Source organism: Heterocephalus glaber, unplaced genomic scaffold (genome assembly GCF_053883595.1).
Source record: "Heterocephalus glaber isolate CG9 unplaced genomic scaffold, H.glaber_assembly_v1.0 deba00001444, whole genome shotgun sequence".
NCBI classification, from domain to species: Eukaryota; Metazoa; Chordata; class Mammalia; order Rodentia; family Bathyergidae; genus Heterocephalus; species Heterocephalus glaber.
The window spans coordinates 8,178,352-8,200,801 of record NW_028258297.1 but is presented as its reverse complement, the minus strand read 5'-3'; the positions used below and the strand labels follow the sequence as shown (position 1 = coordinate 8,200,801).

Sequence of the window (22,450 nt, the reverse complement as noted above, 5' to 3'; positions counted from 1 at the left end):
TGACCTCCAGGCTCTTTCCATAGGCTCTCTGTGACTCCGTATTTGGTATCAGAAGTCATCAGTTGAAACTCTAGTGTCTCTTGCTGAGGAGTTAATACATATGTTGTTCTTACTTATGTAACAGAAGTACTTTCTTGTAAGTATTTATATGTTCTCTCTGTACATTTTGGTATGTTTTGTTTATGACGCCTTTCCAGTAATAATTTTTCAATCAGACAATAACATTGTCAGATTTTTTTTTCTTGAAGATGATTTCCTGATTGTAAAACATCGTTTTTATTGTAGAAAATTGGAAAGTCTAGGAAGAAAATTTAAAATCTCTTATGTTACTGCTCAGAGATAATTGTTGTTAACACTTTAATGTGTTTCCTTCACATATTTTTCAAATAGACTGGTCGTGGTAACTCACTCACCCTTGTAAACCTAGCACTCAGGAGGCTTAGGCAGGAGGATCACTGCAAGTTCAAGCCCAGCTTGGACTACTTCGTGAGACCTTGTCTCAAAAAAAATTTTTCTTTCAAGGAAAAAAATGGTAATCTTGCTTTAGGTCATTAAGATTATTTTTCACAGAAAAAGTTTTATTTTGGAATTCTCAGAATCTCCCTCCCCTTTTTTGGCTAGGTTTCTGCCTCAATGCTCAAGCAGTTTCCCAACAGTGGCCTGAATCCAGGTCTTTTCAATGTGGGGCCCCAGTTATCTCCTCAACAAATTGCCATGCTGAGCCAGCTTCCACAGATTCCCCAGTTTCAGTTGGTAAGTAGTGATTTCCTCTTGTAGCCAAAAAAGGTATTTGCTCTTTTTTGCCTTTAGCTTTGATTTCCTGTCACATATCTTGGTCACTTTTTATGTTTGAGGACATTGGTTCAAACTTTTGTGCAAACTGTTGAATGTGTGTAAGAGCTGAAATACCAGCTCAACTAGAGGTAGACATAACCACCTGACGCGAAACTCAGCAGTATTTCCCTTGTTGATGCTTTTGACTCAGTGACTTGCACTTTAGCACACAGACGCCTTCAATGTTCCTAGGTAGCCCATCTTAGGAAGCTTTGGTCCCCTCTCTTCCTTGCTTTGTAGGCATGTCAGCTTCTCCTGCAGCAGCAGCAGCAGCAGCAGCTGCTCCAGAACCAGAGAAAGATTTCACAAGCAGTGCGCCAGCAGCAAGAGCAGCAGGTACGTGGAAGGGAAAGGTTCCCCCATGCTCTGCACGTGTGGTTGTAGCTCAGTGGGAGAACTCACAACTTGGCTTGACTTCTGATGGCAAAAAGGGATCCTATGAAGTCTTCTCTAGTGAAGTTCAGGATGTTGGCTGATGGTTTGTCCTTCTCCTGGATCCCTCCTTGACCTGGCAGTTGGCTCGAATGGTGAGTGCTCTCCAGCAGCAGCAGCAGCAGCAGCAACAGCAGCAGCAGCAGCAGCAGCAACGACAACCTAGCATGAAGCATTCGCCATCTCATCCTGTTGGGCCCAAGCCACACCTGGACAACATGGTACCCAATGCACTGAATGTGGGGCTCCCAGACCTTCAGACCAAAGGGCCAATCCCTGGATATGGTTCTGGTATGTTGTTCATAATGAAAACTACCATCTTAAAAACCTGCCTGCCTTAGCCTATGGTAGGAATTGCACCCACATTACCCTGCATTGAAACAGTAGCCATAAAAGGTAGATAAATATTTTCATCCCTGTCTTACTCAGGAAATTGAGATATCTGAGGCTCTTAAGTTTCAGTGGTTTTCCCAGGCTCTCACCATACAGTCAGTAAATAACAGAGATAAACTGCAAAGCAGCCTTCTGCTACTGTGTGTCTATGAAGGCTACACTGATCCCTTCCACTAGGTTTTTTGATGTGACTGAGGGGTGCTGGAGCACAGGACCTCTAAGCTACACTCCCAACCACTTTACTAGGTTTTGATTTTTTTTTTTTTACTGGGTTTTTAGAGAGGGTCTTGCTGTATAGTTCACGTTGGTCTTGAGTTCATTATGTAACCCAGGCTGGGCTTGAATTTGAAGGAATCCTCCTGCCTGTGCCTCCCGAGTGCTGGAATTACAGGTGTGCACCACCCAGCTTATAATAGAAAAATTTTAAAGCCAGTTAAATGTTAGTACATCCTGTGAGTGCTACACATGGCTGAGGTTATAATCTATTAAAATATGTACAAGTTGAAGTATTTCACTTGACTAATAAAAATACTTGCTTAAAAAATGAGAAACTAAAATTATTTAAGGCAGATTGATAAAAATTCATCTGATACTAGAATTTCATATGATTTAAATAGAATTACCACAAGTCTGTGCCTTTGATATTCATTAAGAATTTTTTGGCAAGCAAATCTTATAACTAGGGAACATGCTTTGAGAAGAATCCCCTCAGTGAGGCAATAGTGATTTTAAAATAAAATTTAAAAATTAAAAAGATACCACATAGGGCCCGGGGATTTAGCTCAGTGGTTCCCGTGCCTGCCTTGCAAGCGCAAAGACCCAAGTTTGATCCCCGGTACCAAAAAAAAAAAAAAAAAAAAGATACCACATAACACAGCAGTTTCTTCAAACTGACATTTAGGATTTATTAGAGGTTATCATTCTATCCAAACTCAAAACACAAGAGTTGAGGAGGCTTGAAAGCCATGTTCCGGGTGACAGTGATTGGATAAGTGGCTGCTCTCTGCTCTGCTCCCATGCTCCTGCATTTGTAAGGCCCGTGTTCAGAAATGGGCAAAGACCACATGGTGAAGGTATTGTCCAGATCATCATCTTCCACTAACTGTCCTCTTGAAAATGAATGCCTGGTGCCGGGGATTTAGCTCAGTGCTTCTGCCACCTGCCTTACAAGCACAAGGTCCCAAGTTCGATCTCTGGTACCAAAAAAAAAAAAAGAATGCCTGTGAGCTGGATATGGTGGTCCACACCTGTAATCCCAGTACTTTGCAAGGCTGAGGCAGAAGGATTGCAAAGTTGAGCCTAGCCTGACAACTTAGCAACTTGGTGAGACCCTGTCTCAGCGTTTAAAAAGAGGGCTGGGGATGTAGCTCAGTGTGAACGCCCTGGGTTCAATCCCCAGTGCCAGACAAACAGAAGAAGATAGGCCTACCTGCAAACTGACTTAAATTCAGAACAGCCTTTTTTTTTTTTTTTTTGGTACCAGGGATCGAACTCGGAACCTTGAGCTTGCAAGGTAGGCTCCAGAACCACTGAGCTAAATCCCCGGCTCCTCAGAACAGCCTTTTTGAGGTTGGGGTGTAACTCAGTGGTAGAACAATTAACTAAAATTTGCAAGCACCAAAAACAAAGAAACAAAAATAAGCTTTCTTCCGCCTGATGTAGAAGGGCTTTTGCGTATGGTACCTCTTTCTACTGTTGGCCCCTCTAGGCTACTGGAGTGTCAAGGCTGTGGGAGCCTCCCATAATGACTCCTAGGAGTGTGGTGCCCATGGGGTTCCAACCTTTTCACCTCCCCCTACATCCACCCCAGAGCTGAGGATTGAATCCAAGGCTCTGCTACCACTGAGCTATATTCCCAGCCCTTTTTTATTTTTGAGACAAGGTCTTGCTAAGTGGTCCAGGTAGGATGTGATCTTTCAGTCCTCCTGCCTTACCCTCCCTCAGTGCTAGGAGCACAGGTGTGTGCCACTTCATGCAGCTTCAACTTTAACCTTCTTAATTAGATGTTCTGTTAAGGACACACCTTGGTGGAGGAACCTGGTTACTTCTGTGCCTGTAAGTTCTGAACTTTAGCACAACATGTGACAAGCAGAGCAGCTTGCCCTTTGTCAAAGTGCAGTAGGGCTGGGGGTGTAGCTCTGGTAGAGAAGCTCATGTGGCAAATCCTGGGTTCAGTCCCCAGAATCACACATACCCCCCCCACACACACAGTGCAAGTGTTCTCAAGGTAAGAGTTTGATCAGGGAAAAAGCATCTGAGTCAGAGGTAGCTTTTTTCACCTCTGTAAACAACACTCTTCTCAACTCTACACTCATCCCAAGGGCATGTCACTAGATGGGAAGAACATCCCTTTCCATAACTAGAGCGGGTAGCTTAGTGATGCTAATGCCTAAACACATGTTGACAATGTGTCAAGAAAAGCCAGGGCCTCAAATGCCAGGCAAGCACTTCTACCGCTGACCTCACTCCCCACCCAAGGCTCACTCTTTCTTTTTCTTTTTCTTTTTTTCCCATTAAGTTTATTGTTACATTTTAGGTATACAATACAGTTACATTCATCATTGAGAACTTGTACCTTTACATTGATATATCTTGGTTCTTATTTTTCCCCCTTCCCCTCCCCTCCCATCAAGCCCTCCACCCCTCCCTATTTACAGACTTTGTTTCCCTTTTTTTCTTTTCTCTTATTTTTTTCCTTTCCCTTCTTTCCTCTCCCCTACCCCTCCCACTTCCCCTACCCCTTTAGACCTTTTCTTCCTATTTCATATTATCAATTTTACATTTTGATCTTTATTTACACTTTTAGTTTCTCACACCAGAGAAAAACTATTTGGTATTTACACATGTGTGTCCTATTTATTTCACTTAAGAGTATGGCCTCAGTGTGCATCCATTTAGCTATAAATGTCTCTAGTTATTCTTTATGGCTGAGTAGTACTCCATTTTATTAAAAAACCATATCTTCTTTATCCAGTCTCCAGTTGATGAGCACTTGGGCTGTTTTCAAGCTTTAGCTATTACAAAGTGCGCCACTATAAACATGGGTGCGCATATATCGCTATGGTATATATGCATATACCATATATTCTTCACCATATATGAAGAATAGCTGGGTCAAACGGAACCTCCAGTCCTGGTTTTTTGAGGTATCTCCATATTGATCCCCACAGTGGTTGCACCAGTCTGCACTCCCACCAGCAATGGAGAAGGGTTCCTTTCTCCCCACAGCCCTGCCAGCATTTGTTATTGGTTGATTTCTTAACAGCAGCCATTCTTTCTGGGATGAGGTGGAATCTCAGTGTTGTTTTCATCTGCATCTCTCGAATGACCAGTGATGTTGAACATTTTTTCATATTATTATTTGCTGCTTTTACTTTTTCTGAGAAATGTCTGTTCATTTTGGATGCCCATTTTTGAATTGGGTTTTTGGGGGGTCTGATTTTTTCAACTCTTTATATATTCTAGATAGTAGTCCTTTGTCTGAGGAACATCTGATAAAATTTTTTTCCCACATTGTAGATTGCCTCTTAGTGTCTTTTGTCTGTTGGTGGTTGGTTTATCTTGCAGTGCAGAAGCTTTTTAATAAGATGAGATCCCAGTTGTTGATTCTTTGTGCTAGTTCCTGTGCTACTGAGATTTTGTTCATAAAATCTTTTCCTATGCCAGTGTCTTCAAGAGTTCTACCTAACTTGGGCCAGAGATTTAGCTCAGTGGCATTTTGCCTGCCTGCAAGCCCAAGATCCTGAGTTTGATCCCAGGTACCAAAAAAAAGTTCTACCTAACTTATCTTCCGGCAACTTTAGTGTTTCTGTTTTAATATTTAGATCTTTAATCTACTTGGATTTTAGTTTAGTGCATGGTGAAAGATAGGGGTCTAGTTTTAATCTTTGGCAGGTTGAAATCCAGTTTTTCAAACACCATTTATTAAAGAGGCTATCTTTCCTCCAGTGACGATAGTTGGCTCCTTTGAAAGACTCATTCTTTCTTATTTTTTCTTCTCTCTCTCTCCCTGTCTTTTTTTTGGTCTTTTTTTTGGTCTTTTTTGTTTGTTTCTTTGTTTGTTCTGGGAATTGAACTCAGGACCTTGCCAGATAGGCACTGTGCCACTGAGCTACATCCCCGGCCCTCTTTTGTCATTTTTTGAGACAAGGTCTCAATGTGCAGTTCAGGCTGTCTTTGAAATCACTGTGTAGCCCAGTCTGGCCTCAAACTCATGGCGATCCCCATCCCTCAACCTCCTGAGTGCCAGGTTTGCAAGTTTATGCCACCACACCCAGTTAAGACTTTTTCATTTTAATCATGACCTGATGGTTTATAATTTCCCTTAAAAGATACAGTTTGTAATTTAGTACTTTTTAAAGTTCAAAACTCTTAGCAAAATTTGTAATATTTACCAGTGTGGTACACCCAATGAAGAGTAGAGCTATGAATATTGGAGATTATAAAAACAACACAAGAGAAATTTGTGTCTATACTGAGACAATTATGTCAGATATTAGGTGTCCATGTAGACATGGCGCAGTTGTATTAAGTTGGGTAATTACGGGTGATTTGTTTCTTACATAATTTATTGTTGTAAAAGCAGTAGTTCTTGGGTGTGACAGCAGTCTCCTGTAATCCCAGAACTCTGGGAGGCTGAGACAGTAGGATCACAAGTCCAAGCCAAACCAAGAGAGCTGGAGATTTAGTTCAATCCAAAGGCCCTAGGTTCAGGCTCCAGTACAAAAAATTAAAAGCAATAGTTCGTTCCTTCCTTCCTTCCTTCCTTCTGTCCTTCATGTGTCTATGTATGTGTGTGGTGCTGGAGATTGAATCCACGGACTTGCACATGGTAGGCAAGCATTCTACCACTGAGCTACATCCCTAGAACAGTAGTTCTTTTTTTTTTTTTTTTTTTTTTTTTGGTATGGGGATTGAACTTGGGACCTTGCACTTGTGAGGCAGGTGGCGGAGTTCTTTTTTTTAAATCTACAACAACAAAAAGTAGTTGAACTATAGACAGGAATAAAGTCATAATTTAAGAAAAAGTTAATTTGAGAAGGTGTCCTCAAGGATGTAAGAACAGACTCAAATGGTAGGGATGAATCAATGAGGAATTAGAGTATGCAAGGCAGGAGCAAATGAGTCTGGCAAGGACAGATAAGGTAGGAAAAGGCTTGTGCTTGCAAGAAAGATAAGAGAGCTAAAAGGCATGTTCTGGTGAAATGAGTCCCAGGGAAGGCAAGGGGCCTGTCTTATCTCTGCTTGTACCTCAGAGCCTGGCCCACATTACGCTGCCTATAAATAGTCATTGAGCTGAATAAACTGCCAGTTTGACTTGAAGTGCTCTGTGTTTGTGAGCTAGACAGTTACAAGGAAGCCACATGGTAGAACTGAAGAAGTTTGGTTTTGATGAAGTGGAGAGTATTAATGAAGTCAGTATTTTCCTGAGTTTGAGCTATGAGAGTTCATAAACAGTCAGAGGTCACCAGTGAACTGTCCCCCACTCTTTGTTTCAGGTAGCACTTAAATCACAATGCCTCTGAATTTCTTCCATCACGATCATCAGACACATTCCATATTCTAGTGTCATATGGTTACTATATGACTTCAAAGAAAATCACTGTGTGTGTGTGTGTGTGTGTGTGTGTCTGTGTGTGTGTCTCCACCCTGTGCTAAAGATGGAACCCAGGACCCAGTGTGTGCTGGGCAAGTTCTGTACCACTGAGCTGTACCCCCAGCCCCCAGTGTACATCTCTCCACTGGTTTTCCCCCCCTCGCTGTTTTGGGTTCATAGATTGACTTTTCCAAGACAGATCTAGCTCCTGTTGCCCCTCTTACCCCCACATCCTTTTCTGGTTTTCTTCCTTACTGAACCCTGTGATCTGGTTGTGGCTCTTCCCTGTCAGAAGGTACTTGGTCCCAAGTGTAGGTCCCAAGTTTCTAGTGAGACATTTGTCCACTTCAGCTAAACTTCAGCTAGATCTCCTCACCTTTTCCCTAAGATTTATAATTCTTTTTTTTGGTACCAGAGATCGAAATCGGGTCCTTGCACTTTCGAGGCAGGTGGCGGAACTACTGAGCTAAATCCCTTGCCCCAAGATTTATAAATATTTTTTTAAAATTTATTTATTTTTATTTAGGTACTGGAGATCGAAGTTGGGACCTTGTGCCTGCGAGGCAGGCGCCAGAACCACTGAGCTAAATCCCTGGCCCTAAGATTTATAATTCTTAATTCTTGTGTCATAAGAAAAATTTAGCCGCTGAAATTAAATAGTTTACTAAGAGTTTTAAAGATGTTTTAGAGTAACTTAAAAGAAAACTAATATGTAGGGAATGCTTCCTTACCTTCTTACCAATACTTGCATTCTTTTTTTTGATACCAGGGATCAAATTCAGGACCTTGCGCTTGCAATGCAGGTGCCGGAACCACTGAGCTAAATCCCTGGCCTCTACTTGCATTCTTTTTAATCTTTGCCCAGATCCTGGGTTATTTTCAAAAGCTTTCAGATGACCCGCAACCTAAGCATCTTGGCCTAGTTTTCTCACTCACAAGCAGAAATGTAATTTGTTCAGGGAGCAACCTGCTTAGTCCTTGAAGGCTTTTATCAGAGAAAGCCCTCATTCCTTTCAGCCTCCCTGACTTCCCATCTCTTTTCATTTCTACCACATTGGACAAATGAAAAAAGATCCTCTTTTCTTTAAAAATCATTTAATTTGAAATATTTCCATCTCATTCCAAGAATGTCTGCTCCCTATTCCCACCTCCAAACAATCACTTGTACTAGTAAATTAATTTATAAACATGTGAAGGAGCATTGTTCTTTCAGTAAGTACCAACTTTTTGTTTGCTTGGTTTTGGTTCTTGTTGTTTCATTTTTTTGAGATAGAGTCAGTTCAGGCTATGTAGTTCAGGCTGTCCTTGAACTCACAGTAGTCCTCCTGCCTCAACCTCCTGAGTGTTGGGATTGCAGGTGTGTACCACCACAACCAGCTTATAAATAGCAACATTGTAAACAAAGGGCAGGATTTCCTCCTTGATTTATTATGGGTTTATAACAGTACCCCAGTGTGATAAGCACAGGAGAAAACCATGAGGTGAGCCTCAGTGGGACTTGGCTAAATGGAGCTTGAGGAAGACCTGTTAGGCATCCCAGTGGTAGGAAGGCAAAATGAACCCCTGGATCCTGGTCTGGTTGGATCTGCACAGATTTTTGGTTAAGAGGAGACTGGCATTCAGCCCTGCAGGCCTTTGTAACCTTGATGTGGTGACCTTGCTCACCTCCTGGGATGCCTACACTATGCCACTCTTGTTGTGTTCCCCACTATGTGGTCTCATTTGTCTGTGGGTAGTCATTGTTCTTCCCTTTACATGTTTCATTTGTTTTAGCCTTTTCTTCTTCTTCTCTTACCCTCTTCCTCCTTTCCTTTCTTCCTTCTGCTATTCCTCCCTTCCTTTCTCTTTTGAGAATCAGTTTGAAATGTTATGTACTTTCTGTCCCAAATGGAAAACCAGGGAGGAGGAGGTGGCCCCATGAGACCCCATCACCTCTCTCACATGCATGTGGCTTTCAGCTGTTTTACTCTCTGCAGTGAGAAAACATTACCCACCTCAACTCAAGAGCTTGACACCTAGGGCTTACCTGGCAGTATGAACTCAGAACCTTTGCTGACTGCATCTCCAGCTTTAGGGTCTTCTTCATGTAAAGTCTACTTTCAAATCACTGTCCCAGCTTCTATCCAACTTCCATCTGCTCCATTCTCACCTTGTTTCTCTTTTAAACCACAGCCCCACCACACACACGCACACACATTTCATTCCATCCTAGGGGGAGAAAGGTCCCAACTCCTTTTTTTTAAAGACCATAGATGACATGACTTTTCATTTCTCCCCATCCCCTGCCACTCTCCACCTCTCTCTGTCTGCAGTCGGGTTTCTTGGAGTCCCACTGAACTGAACACACTTAATTGACATGTACCAGAGCTTTGCACTTGGTTTCCTAGACCCTGGCTCTCAGGCCCTCTGCAAAGCCTTTCCTCCCCTGTGTACCCTGTTGCTGCTGTTCTGCACACTAGTTTCATGTGTGGTCTTCACCTCAGTTGGAGAAAGGCTGGTGCCAGTAGACTTTCTGGCAGTGTTTGCTCAGTGAAAAGACAGATGCACACAGGCATAGAGGTAGACTTAGTATACGGCAGTGACACGTGTTATCGTGCCCTAACAAGGAGGCAGTAACTTTTTTGGCAAGTGAGAGCCATGGCCAGAGTTTTAAGTCAAAGAATTTGTTTCTGTGTGGAGAGACTTTGTGGCGTAGCCTGTGAGTGACAAACAAGGCATTCATGGGTTCCTGAGAACGCTCATTTACTGAGAGGAGAGATGTATGGTTCTCGGTTTCAGGCTTCAGTTCTGGCAGCATGGACTACGGCATGGTTGGTGGGAAGGAGGCGGGGACCGAGTCTCGCTTCAAGCAGTGGACCTCCATGATGGAAGGACTGCCTTCTGTGGCCACACAGGACGCCAGCTTGCACAAAAATGGTAAGAGCAGGCTGCACTCGGCAGGGCTTGATGAAGCATGAATCACAGGTCTTTTCTTAATGAGTCTCTTGATACTTTTTTCCCCAAATTTTATGCTTATCCATCAGAGAAGGGTTAGGCTTGTGTGGATTTCAAATTACAAGGAATTTAAAGTGCTAGTTCTAATTACAGGGAGCATAATTTCCCACCTTCTGTGGGATTATAAGGGTAGTAGCAGTGAACTTGGGTACCCATTAGGGTAAAGCCCTAATGAAATGGCTGAGAGGGTACAGTTAGCTTATTCCTCCCTCCATTCTATTTTGTTTTTGTTTTCTTTAAAAACAGATCAAAACAAATAATGGGTGTGTCTTACCGAGTAATGGAGCAATGTTAAGTTCACCAGCTTTGGAAAAATTTCTGCCCTTTAAACTCCAGAAGATGACTAGTAGGCACGGGGTTTGAACTTTTTCCAAGGCTTTCTTGTTCTTTGTGAGTTATAATGTCTTACAGGGCTGCATTTGAGGCTTTGGCTTTGGCTATGAATGTAGATCTGCCCCTCCGCACCACGATTGTTTCTCCATTTCCCTGCAAAACGATTAAAGGTCTCCAAACTTCTTCCAACCTTCATTTCAATATTTGTTTCATCTGATAGTAATTCCCTTGGACTCCCCTGTACCCATGGGTACCAAGTATAAAAGGCTGTCCCTGCTGCAGCACCCTGGCAAGCCCAGCCCGGCCAGTCAATCAGTCTGTAGTCTTTCAGGTTTCCTTTATTATCATCCTCTTTGAGGAGTGGACAGGAGATGGGGAAGGAGCCACATGGAGCTCTCTACCTGTCATCCCTAAATATTATCATTTGATTTCGTGGTGCAAAACCAGTAATGATTTACTGGAATTATAAAATCTGTTTATGAACTGAATACCACTGTAACCAGTGTTCATACTTCTGGATACTCTCACTGCTTCCTTGGGCTAATGATTCACCAGTTCTCCTTGTCTCTGAAGACATGAAAAGTGCATGATCATAAATACATAATGGCATGTGAGAGGCTATCTCTTGAAGGTGAACTTGCCTCTTTAGGGTTTGCAGATAGTGTTTTTCCCATTTCCTTAGAGATCCCCAAGGTAACTGAGCTTTTTGTTTTCCACTATAATATACTTTGCGGCCAAATTTTTGTCCAAATATTCTCTTAACTGATCATGGAGATGGTATTTTTATACTCCTGTTAGGCAAATCCAGATTATTCAATATTTACTCAAATATTTTAATACATTATCCTAGAAATAATTTTAACTGTTCGTAAGAGGCATTCAGGCCATGGATTTAGCTCAATGGTTCCGCTGCCTGCCTCGCAAGCGGAAGGACCCAAGTTTGATCCTCGGTACCAAAAAAAAAACAACATAAGAGGCATTCTAAGAATATACAGAGTGGCATAATACAATACATAAGATTCATTTGGGAAGTAAGTAGAATGGTGTCTCACAAACACCTCAAATTTTATTTCAAGTAAAGCACTTTTTTGTTACTAGTTTATGGGAATCTTAAGCTTTTTTTTCCTGTTTCGTTGTGTGTAAAATGTGTGAAGAAGGGGCACTGGCAAAGCCACTGGAATGCCTTTGGGAATGTAGTGACAAAGGATTGCTGTTTTTGGTGTATGAGGCCATGAGTTTTAGAGCTGCAGAGTTCATTGCTAGTCTTGTGTTGGCAGAGACTCTGAGTGGGAATTCTATCTCATTGCCTTGGAATTTAAAGCAATTGCAGATGCCTTTCTTTGCAGTGGCCTCTCTGCACACTACTGCTTCCAGCTAACGTAGGCCCAGCCAATACTTAAGAACTAGGAGCAGTTACCATCAAGAAAAATGTCATTTCAAATTCTCCACTGTGCTACAATTTGTTTAGTGTTCTTCCCGTTTCTCATTCGTGAGTGATTAGCATAGAAACCATGGGGATAATAGTATGATTAGCAGTTGCAAACATTTCATTGATTTTATAAATCATGGGATTTTAAAACAGAAAGGGACATTTGAGAATGAGAACGATCTTTTGGGCCTAAGAATCTGAGAGGCTGAGGGAGGTGAGATGAATTCTTACAGTCACGCTGCTTACTAATTATAGGCTGATTCTCTCATCCAACCACTTAGTCGAGCATTCTTTTTACTTTGTAAGTTTCTTTCTGTATTTGAGTTTCTCTGGAAAAAAAAGAGAAAAATTCCTTTTGCCAGAGCGCTCTCTGAATGAATTAATTACTTCTCTCTTTTCTCAGGCGCTATAGTGGCCCCTGGTAAGACCCGTGGAGGGTCACCATACAACCAGTTTGATATCATCCCTGGTGACACACTGGGTGGTCATACGGGTCCTGCTGGTGATAGCTGGTTACCTGCCAAATCTCCACCAACAAATAAAATCGGAAGTAAATCCAGCAATGCCAGTTGGCCTCCAGGTATTGTTCAGGAAATGGTTTTGTTAAGATAGCATTTTTTTTTAATTGTTGATTTCAGGCTCTAAACACTTTGCTGTGGCACTTGCTTTCCTTTTATTTTTAATTACTGTACAAAAGGCAGGGTGTGTACTCTAAGATAGGTACTGTGGGAAGATAGAAAATCTCCATCAGACTGGGAGCCTGGGACTAAAGGAAGCGACCTTATAGCTAAGACCTGGCATCCTTCCCATGTATAGGAAGCTCTTTCCAAGTGTCGGTTGAGTTGATTGGTTTATTTATTAGGCAAGTATTTATTATCAGTTAGGTGTCAGGTATGTGGCAGTGAGTGAAATGATACTGTTAATAATCTCTGTCTCTGTGTCTCTTGACTCAACAGGATAATCTGGTTTTTTGTTTGTTCTTGGTACTGGGGATCAAACTCGGGACCCTGTGCTTGTGAGGCAGGTGTCATGCCACTGAGTTAAATCTCTGGCCCCAGGATAATCTTTTTTGATTGTAGAAAAATAGAAAATTTAGTAAAGTAAAATAAAAATAATTCTGTAAATACACTTATATCCTTCTAGACTTCTGTGTGTGCTTGTTATTTGTAAATAATGAAAATGTATAAATTTATTACAATAGGATGAATAATGCATATTATTCATATATAATGCATATTGTTCTTCAGTAGGATTAGGAAAATAAAAGTATTACTTCTGTCACATAGCTTTAAATATTATTTGAATTGACCCACAGAATTATTTATAAGCTTTTATGTGTAGTCTAGGCAGTGATGGCAAACCTTTTAGAGCTTTCAGTGATAACAAACAGCTCCCTTTGGCACACGTGCTGTAGGTTCACCACCACTGGTCTAGGGTTTCTCCTGATAAACTAAATTATTCCTGGGCTGGGGATTTAGCTCAGTGGTTCCGGCGCCTGCCTCACACGCGCAAGGTCCGGAGTTCGATCCCCAGTGCCAAAAAAAAAAATTATTCCTGCTAATTTTCCCTGAATGGTCTAGTTAGTAGTGGTTCTTTGAATTCCATTTTCCTTTGCATTTTTGGCCAACATCTAGTGAGGAAAATGGAAGAGATCACTGGTCTCCAGCCCAGATTCTCTCTCAGTTCTTGACTTGAGTGCCTGGACAGCTTTTATGAGTCTCAGATTATATAGTCCCACTCTTTCCCTGCCTTTTGGCCTGGATTTCACTTCCAGGGTACCAGGAGCGGGGGCAGCCATGCTGTCAAGTTCATTACTATATTCAGACAGACACATGCTATGAAACTGTAAAGGTGCTACTGGCAAGAATATATGTTGAAATTGTTTTTCTTAATTTCATTGTGAATGGTTGCTTTGGTAGCACATGTACTAAAATTTCCTGATGAAAACCTGAGACAATAGATTGAGTATTTAGACTTTTACCAACCCATTTCTTCTACTAAAAAAATTATCTTTTTGTGAACAACCTTCTACCCCTAACATTTGTTGTTCTTGTCTCAGAATTCCAACCAGGAGTGCCATGGAAAGGTATCCAAAACATTGACCCTGAATCTGACCCCTATGTCACCCCAGGAAGTGTGCTGGGGGGTACAGCCACGTCTCCCATTGTAGATACTGACCACCAACTGCTGCGGGATAACACCACAGGTAAACAGGTGCAGTGTCCCTGGTAGTTGTCAGCCTGTGACTTCATTTGTACTTGCAGGTACAAATATTTAACCAAAGAATATATTGCTTTCCACACCTTTGTTTTTAAGATACATTTTATTTCCCTTCTATTGAAGTTTAAATGAAATACTCTGAGGGTTTCACTGGTTATTCTGGCATGTATCTTCAATATTTTCTTCTTGTTCTTTGTCACCTCAAGGGTCTAATTCTTCCCTCAACACCTCGCTGCCTTCACCTGGTGCCTGGCCCTACAGTGCCTCTGATAACTCCTTTACCAACGTTCATAGCACTTCAGGTATGAACCTTTCATAAAAGGAATGTGCATTTATTTCCTAAGTAATATGTTCACAGGCATTGAATTGCATAGTTGATGTGTAGGGAGAAGCATGTCTTTTCTGTTTGCTATCTCCTCAAAGAGCTTCTGGTCCTACAGAGATAAGATGAGACAGGTAGAACTTTGGGCCGAGACCACTGAATAGGATCTCAGGAGCTGGGTGTGCCCCAGAGGCACAGGTCTTGATGACACATATGCTTCTTAACCAGCCAGTCAAGAAATTAGTGGCCATGGGAGCAACCAGTTAAGCCCAAGTTATCATTCCTGTGGCAGCCATTGATAGTCTGCTTTTCCCTAAAAATCCTTTATTACACACAAATAAGGGCAAACTGCCAAAGTCAAAAAGAAGATCTCAGTTAATCATACCAACAATTTTTGTTATCTTGGTGTGATGGTGCATGCCTGTCATCTCAGCACTTGGAAAGATCGCTGCAAGTTCAAGACCAGCCTGGGCTACATAGCAAGACCCTGTGTCAGAAAAACAAAACAACTTTTTGTTGAATTTCTAGCCTTTTGTTTTTGTGGATTTGTTTGTTTGTTTGGGTTTTTTGAAAGATGATAGGAATGGAAAACTTACTGGATATAATAAAGGTAAGAATTTGAAGTCAGCACAGCACCTTATAGTAGAAAACTCATTAGAAATTAGCACTTTGCTTTTGCAAAAGTTGGACATTAAGCTGTTAAAGTTATTAAGATTTTTGTGCTTTGTCCAGGCAAAAGTAAATAAAGGAAATCTCTCCCTAGTAAGTTGCTGCGGGTTCATAGTCTGTACGTTCTCTATTTCTTTGCTTATTAATGGAAAACCTCTATCAAGTCAATAGTACAACAATAGCCTACCATTTATTGAATACTCATGCAGGTCAGGCATTATGGTAAATAAACCTTCAGCATGAATTCCTTTTTGATCTTCACCTTCCTTTTGATGCATAGGTCCCACTGTTGTTCCCATTTTGTAGATGGAGAAACAGATTCAAAAAGCTATTAACAAGGGCTGGGAATATAGCTCAGTGGGAGAGCACTAGCCTGGCAAGTGTGAGACCCTGGGTACAAGTCCAGCAAAACAAGAGCTATTACATATTACCTCGGGTCTGAGTCTAGGTTGTTAAGGACATACCTCAGTATTCCAAGTTTCATTTTTTTCCCTATGGTGACAGGGTCTGGCTGTGTCATTCAGGCTGGCCTCAAACTCATGGCAATTCTCCTGCCTCAGCCTCCTGTGTGCTGGGATTACAGTGGTGCACCACAGCATCCTGAGATGTGCCACCGTGCACCACCCAGCTATTGGGGGGGCCAGTTCTGGAGATTGAACCTAGGGCCTTGGTACTGAGCTATATCCCCATCGCCCTCCTTCCCTTTCTTATTTATTTATTTATCATTTTTTAAAAACTTTATTATCATTCACTAAACACGCATATATACAAAAATTAAAATTATTCAAAGAAAAGCAATGCAAGGGATAAAACTATAATAATATTCAAATATAATAGAACTCAACCAAAGCAAAACTGAAAAGTACTTAAACATTTTTCCATATAATTTTTTAAAAACCTCAAACATTAACAAGACATCAAAGGATGTGATTTGTTTTAGAAAGATTTTCATAACTAATATTGAACAAACAGTGGTCTGGAAAAAAAATTCTAATTAGCTAGTAGACTCCACATAGGCCAAATTTTTTAAATTTAAATTTCAATACAGTCATGTGACACATGATGGAAATATAATCTGACAAATACGTTATTAGGCAATTTCATCCATGTGCATCGCAAAGTACCACAGAGTGACAACTTCTAAGTCCAAACTGAATAGGTATACGTCAATCATCTGTGATGGCCCCTTGATATTATCCAAATATGCAGTTAAACACGAGATACATGAGGCTACCACTGGCATAGCAGCACACTGTTTTACAGTAAATTCTTTTATATAAGTAGGATTATGCTCTAAAGGATGAAAAGCACAGCATGTTATGATAAGTACCTAAAACAGTAACAGTCATTTATCACACTATCGAGTACTGTGTACTATACATAGTTGCATGTGCTTCTTCTGGAAACATATCCTTCTCTCCTTTGATCTCAGTGACTCTTCCTTCCCAACCCACTGATGAGCTCCAGCCTAGTCTCTATCTACATCTCTTCCTATAGTTTTAAACACAATCTATATATGGATTCTTTCCAGATTCCAGCCTGTACCTCTGATCTCTCCCCTTCCCCTCCTGCCACCCCTATGCCTTTGAACCTTTTTTTTGTATTTCAAATGATCAATTATTCGTTTTGATCATTTTAATCCTTAATTACACTTTCAGTTTCTCACACCAGAGAAACTATTCGGTATTTACACATGTGTGTCCTATTATTTATTTCACTTAAGAGTATCACCTCAATGTGCATCCATTTAGCTATAAATGTCTCTAATTTCTCATTTTTTATGGCTAAGTAGTACTCCATTTTATTTTAAAAACCCCACATTTTCTTAATCCAGTCTCCAGTTGATGGGCATTTGGGCTGTTTCCAAGGTTTATCTATTACAAATTGTGCTGCAATGAACATGGGTGCACTTATATCACTGTGGTATGATTCTTTTAATTCTTTGGGGAAGATACCCAGCAGGGGAATAGCTGGGTCAATGGGACCTCTAACCCTAGTTCTTTGAGATATCTCCCTACTGATTTCCACAGTGGTTGCACCAGTCTGCACTCCCACCAGCAATGGAGAAGGGTTCCTTTCTCCCCACAACCCCGCCAGCATTTGTTATTGAATGATTTCTTGATAACAGCCATTCTTTCTGGGGTGAGGTGGAATCTCAGTGTTGTTTTCATCTGCAATCTGTGCTGCCTATGCCACTGTACCTGGCTTATTTCTTTTATTTTCTTTCTCTTTTGGGGCACAGGGTCTTGTTTTATAGGCCAGCCTTGAACTCACTATGTAGCCCAGGCTGGCTTGAACTTGTGGCAGTCTTCTGGCCCTAGCCCCCTAGGTGCTGGGATTACAGGCATGCATCTATGTGCCTAGCTCTGGATTATCTTTTTTTTTTTTGAGACAAAGTCTCGCTACATAATTCAGACTGACTTTGAACTCCCTTAGTAGCACAAGCTGGCCTCAAACTGGTAGTGATCCTCCTGCCTCAGCCTTCTGAGTGCTGGGATTATAGGCATGTGCCACCATGCCCAGCACTGGCTTATTTCTTTAATAAGTTTTGAGATGGGATCTCATTATGTTGCTCCAAACTCTTGGGCTCTAGTGCTCCTCCTTCCTCAGCCTCCTGAATGGCTGGGTGTGCAGGTACACAACACTGTGCTTGGCTGTCATCCAAGTCTTTTACTCATAAAAATCCTCATATCCTAAGTTGAATTATGTATCTTTCTCCTGCAGTTGGACATTGACCTGAGAGATGGCTCAAGAGTCATCTCAGACTTGTCTAACAATGAAACCTATCCCCATCCTCCAAATTATTTTTTCTTTCTTTTTCTTTAATATCTCTGCGTGTGTGTGTGTGTGTGTGTGTGTGTTTTGCTAGGGATCAAACCCAGGCCCTTGTGTAGGTTAGGCAAGCACTACATCACCGAGCTACATCTGTACCTAGCTTGTCAATTTCTCAATCTATCTTTCTTTCATTTTGAGACAGGGCGTTGCCCAGTTTCCCAGGTTAGTGTGGAATTCACACTCCTCCTATCTTGGCCCCTGGAACAGCTAAGATTAACATTTTGTGCCACCACACCTGGCCTTTATTTTTCTTCATGATATTCCTATGTATCAAAATGTCAGTAGCTTTTCCCTTTCCTCTCTCCTGTGCCCCCTGGCTCCAGGCAGTGCTGTCTCTGGAGTGGTGTATTGTGCAGTTGAATTCCTTATATCTAGTCCTCCTCCTTTCTGTTTCCTGTCACCATAATTTAAACACTCCATGCTGAATCTACTGCAGAAACTCCTGATAGCTGCTTACTCAGCCCAAGCCTGTCTTGTGGCCTCCTTACTGCTCTGCCCCTGTGAAGTGTTTCTCAGCCAAGACTGGAGGAAGACTTTATCCAGTACAGGGAGAGTTTGTGTTGAGCCTTGGTTCCATCTTCCAGTTTTCCCAAGCCCACCTATTTATGCAAATCTTTGAGACCTATCTTTGCAAAGCCTCTGCTGGCTGGCTGGCACACATTCTTCTCTGCATATTGAACATTTATGGTGTTGCTGGGGTTACCCGTCCTATTCCACTGTTGAGTCTTTCATCTGAACTGGAGACTCTTGAGAATATCATTACTTATTGTGCTGATTTAGTGCCTTAAGTATGGTAAGCCCTTAGTGAATATTTGTTTTTTTTAAATTTGTTTGAATATTGATATATCTGTTATGCTGGAACAAAAACAGTACAGCTTTCTAGTGTATTCCCACACAGTCAGTATTTACAGAAAACTTGAGTTCTGCCAGTACTCACATTGTCACTACATCTGTAAGCCTATTAGGGCTTTAGGAACATGTCCTTGAACTTGTCTTCGCTTCAAGTTGTATTTAGCGAAGAAAGTAGTAGAGAATTAGTTATCTTATTAAGTGTTCAAATCATGATAATTTTGTCATTTCAGAATAATAGTCACTGAAAATTTTAAGCTTGAAGAACATTGTTAGTTTGTACTGCTACTGTTAAAATCCTATTGCTTTTTATAATATGACTGTGTATCCATCTGTGTGGAGACAGAATTTTGTATGTTATGGGAACAAAGGTGGCCTGTCTAACCTTTCTACTTTCTGAATTTTCTCTTCACAGCAAAGTTCCCCGATTACAAATCCACGTGGTCCCCAGATCCCATAGGACACAACCCCACTCATCTCTCCAACAAGATGTGGAAAAACCACATCTCCTCCAGGAACACTACACCGCTGCCCCGCCCGCCTCCCGGCCTGACCAACCCCAAACCGGCGTCTCCCTGGAGCAGCACAGCACCCCGTTCAGTCAGGGGCTGGGGAACACAAGACTCTCGGCTTGCCTCTGGTGAGAGGGGCCTCTGCCTTGGGTGAGGGAGGACATAAGGGGCTGCACACAAGAACAGGTCACAGTTGTCTGGAGGGGGCAAAAGTATCTCATGATTGGAAAGTTACAGTCAGCACAAGACAGACTCAGGGCCTCTCAGGGACACATGGAGTAAAAATAACAAATCAGAGTGAGGACGCTGGGAGGGAAATACTGTCTTGCAGATAGGCAGAAGTGTATATAGAGGTCAGGGACTAGGAGGAGACTAAGGTCAGAAACAGGTAGAGGGAGACACTTTATAAAAGGAGAGAATAGATATGTAGGCCACATGAAAATGTTTTTTCCTCATCACTTTCTTAGGCTTCTCTTATTAGTCTTCCTCATCCTTTTTCTGGTTGCTTACAGCCTCTACCTGGAGTGATGGTGGCTCAGTTCGTCCTAGTTACTGGCTGGTTCTTCACAATCTCACTCCACAGGTAATCATGCTTTCTTGTGGTTTGCTAGATAGCACTCAGTTATATTAAGAGAGTGGGAGGGGCTGGAAATTTAACTCAGTGGTGTCGCACCTGCCTCGCAAGTACAAGGTCCTGAGTTCGATCCCGAGTACCAAAAGAAGATTTAAGAGAGAGGGAAATGCAGAGATGAGGAAGTTGGTAATATGTTCCCTGATCATTGCAGAGGTCTTGCCTGTAGGAAGTAGCTCTCCTTTCACCACCCAAGGTTTCCAACCTCCTTCTGAAGGGAGCGGAGGAGCACCTCAGCCTCACACCTGCCTCCAAGGTTATGGAAATACATGTAGTTCAGAGAATAGGGGGAGCCAGGAGGGTATCATCTAGTGATTCTGGGTACCAAAGGTAATTTGCTGTACAAGTATGCTCGTTAGAGGCTGGAACCAAGTGGGAAAGGGATATTTTTACCACACATAAAGAAGGTACCTTTTTTAGTTGTTGTATAAAACTTGAGGCTCAATGTTAACAATTTTTACACTTCTTATGCTTTTTTTCATATGCTTCTTTATGCTTTTATGCTTCAATAATTGTCCATTTTTTATAGTGAAAGGAACAGTTGATTTCATAGCTTGAATGCCACATGGGTTCTTTTAGTTTTCCATTTGTTATTCTCTTTGATAATAGATGGCATCATTGCTTTGCTCTCCTGACAAGCCCTGTAAGTAGTATTTCTGGGATGGGCTTTCTCTGCCCAAAGCCACCCTCATTCTCACCTTGGTTGCTCCATAGCTGAGGTATTTCTAGTAGCATCACACTCAGTACCTGAATGAAGCCAGATGAACCCATCCAAACAGAACCCGTGACCTTCTTCCGCACTTGGCAGCACAGCCTTCACCCCACTTTGATAAAGGAGTCAATTATGTCTTGCTCCGTTTGGCATGTAGAATACATCGTCTGGGATTTAGTTCATACATGGGGTTGTGCATACTTCTCTAAGCCAACATTTCCCAGAGTGTTCCTATGAGATATTATCAGGTCTCTGGCCTGATGTTCAGAATGTATACTTTATTAAACAAAAGCATTACCTTAATGCCAGGCATGGTGGCACACACCTGTAGTCCCAGCAATTGGGAGGATCACCACAAATTTGAGGCCAGCCTGGGCTTTATAGTGAGTTCAGGGCCAGCCTGAACTACAAAGTGAGACCCTGCCTCAAAAGAAACAACCAAAAAAAAGCATTACCTTTGTCTTTGGAGAAATACATTTTCCCCTAAATGTATTTGCCTAGCAAACCCATTTGTTTAGAATAGATCGTAGAACTCATATTTCAAGGTCATTTGCAAAAGTCATTGTTAACCTCCATATCTGATAGACTCAGCTAAAAGTCGCAGGTATTTCCTTAGATAACACTTGACTGGCCTCACACATGCTAGGGAATCACTCTTACCACTGAGCTAGATTCCCAGCCTCAGTACGAAGAATCTTAGCTCCTATAATCCCAGTAGTAGGTAGGAGGATTATGAGTTTGAGGCCAGCCTAGTCTGGCCCTATCTCCAAAAAACAAGAGGGCAAAAACTATGTGCACCTCTTTTTTCTTAAAGAGTTGTCACAGAGTGGTGGTGGTGGTTATTTGGGTAAGATAAAAGAAGCAAGAAGGGTTACCCTGTTTTGAAAGGATCCTGGGCATACTACCCAGCTGTTCACTTACTCTGTCTTACTTAAAAAAATAGTGAATATATCTATATGTATGTATATAAAATAAATATGGATGAGGCTGTGTTTTGTTTTTGTTTGTTTGTTCTTTTAAGACAGGGTCTCACTGTGTAGTTCAGGCTGGCCTTGAACTCACTGTATTGCCTCAAACTCAGGGCAGTCGTCCTGCCTCAGCCTTCTAAGTGCTGGGATTACAGGTGTGTGCCACCGTACCCAGCTTTGGTGGCTGTATTTATATTAGAATTGTTGAGCTTGATATTAGACAGCTTTTTTAAAAAAGTAATCTCAATCGTAGCTTAAAAGATTAGAAGACCAAAATGAATCTGGATAAATTTACTTTTTGTCACCTAAAATGTATTTAGAGGACATCTATCCTGAAAAGTCACTTGTGACATATACTGACATGCTTATGTAGTCAGTTATCACTTACAATACTAAGAGTGATTTTTCTGATCATTTTCTGTAAAGAGCTGTGGTTAATTTCCATCCTTACTGCTACCATCAATACCATAACTTTTTATTTATTTAATTTTTTTGGTAGCAGGGATCAAATTCAGGACCTTGCACTTGCGAGGCAGGCGGCAGCACCACTGAGCTAAATCCCCAGCCCTTGTGTAACTTTTTAAAGCAGTTCCAATAGTAATGTATATAACCCAGAATGAACTGAAATGTTGCAATGAGCATCTTAAATAAACTTATTTAGGATATCGATGTGAAATTAATCGCATCAAGTGAATAGGTTTGTCATCCTACTAATGGCTTA

General features: G+C 41.6%; 1 protein-coding gene across 16 annotated transcripts in view; it reads left to right on the top strand.

The window, feature by feature from the left end:
• Tnrc6b (trinucleotide repeat containing adaptor 6B) overlaps positions 1-22,450 on the top strand; it is a 255,688-nt gene that overhangs the window by 218,802 nt on the left and 14,436 nt on the right. For all 16 annotated transcript variants that reach the window (XM_013072451.3, XM_013072455.3, XM_013072454.3 and 13 more), the window contains 9 exons: positions 622-753; positions 1,075-1,170; positions 1,350-1,557; positions 10,034-10,171; positions 12,415-12,591; positions 14,071-14,217; positions 14,438-14,533; positions 19,322-19,546; positions 19,931-20,001. In XM_013072451.3, coding sequence (XP_012927905.1) covers positions 622-753; positions 1,075-1,170; positions 1,350-1,557; positions 10,034-10,171; positions 12,415-12,591; positions 14,071-14,217; positions 14,438-14,533; positions 19,322-19,546; positions 19,931-20,001 — 1,290 coding nt within the window. The remainder of the gene's footprint in view (positions 1-621; positions 754-1,074; positions 1,171-1,349; positions 1,558-10,033; positions 10,172-12,414; positions 12,592-14,070; positions 14,218-14,437; positions 14,534-19,321; positions 19,547-19,930; positions 20,002-22,450) is intronic.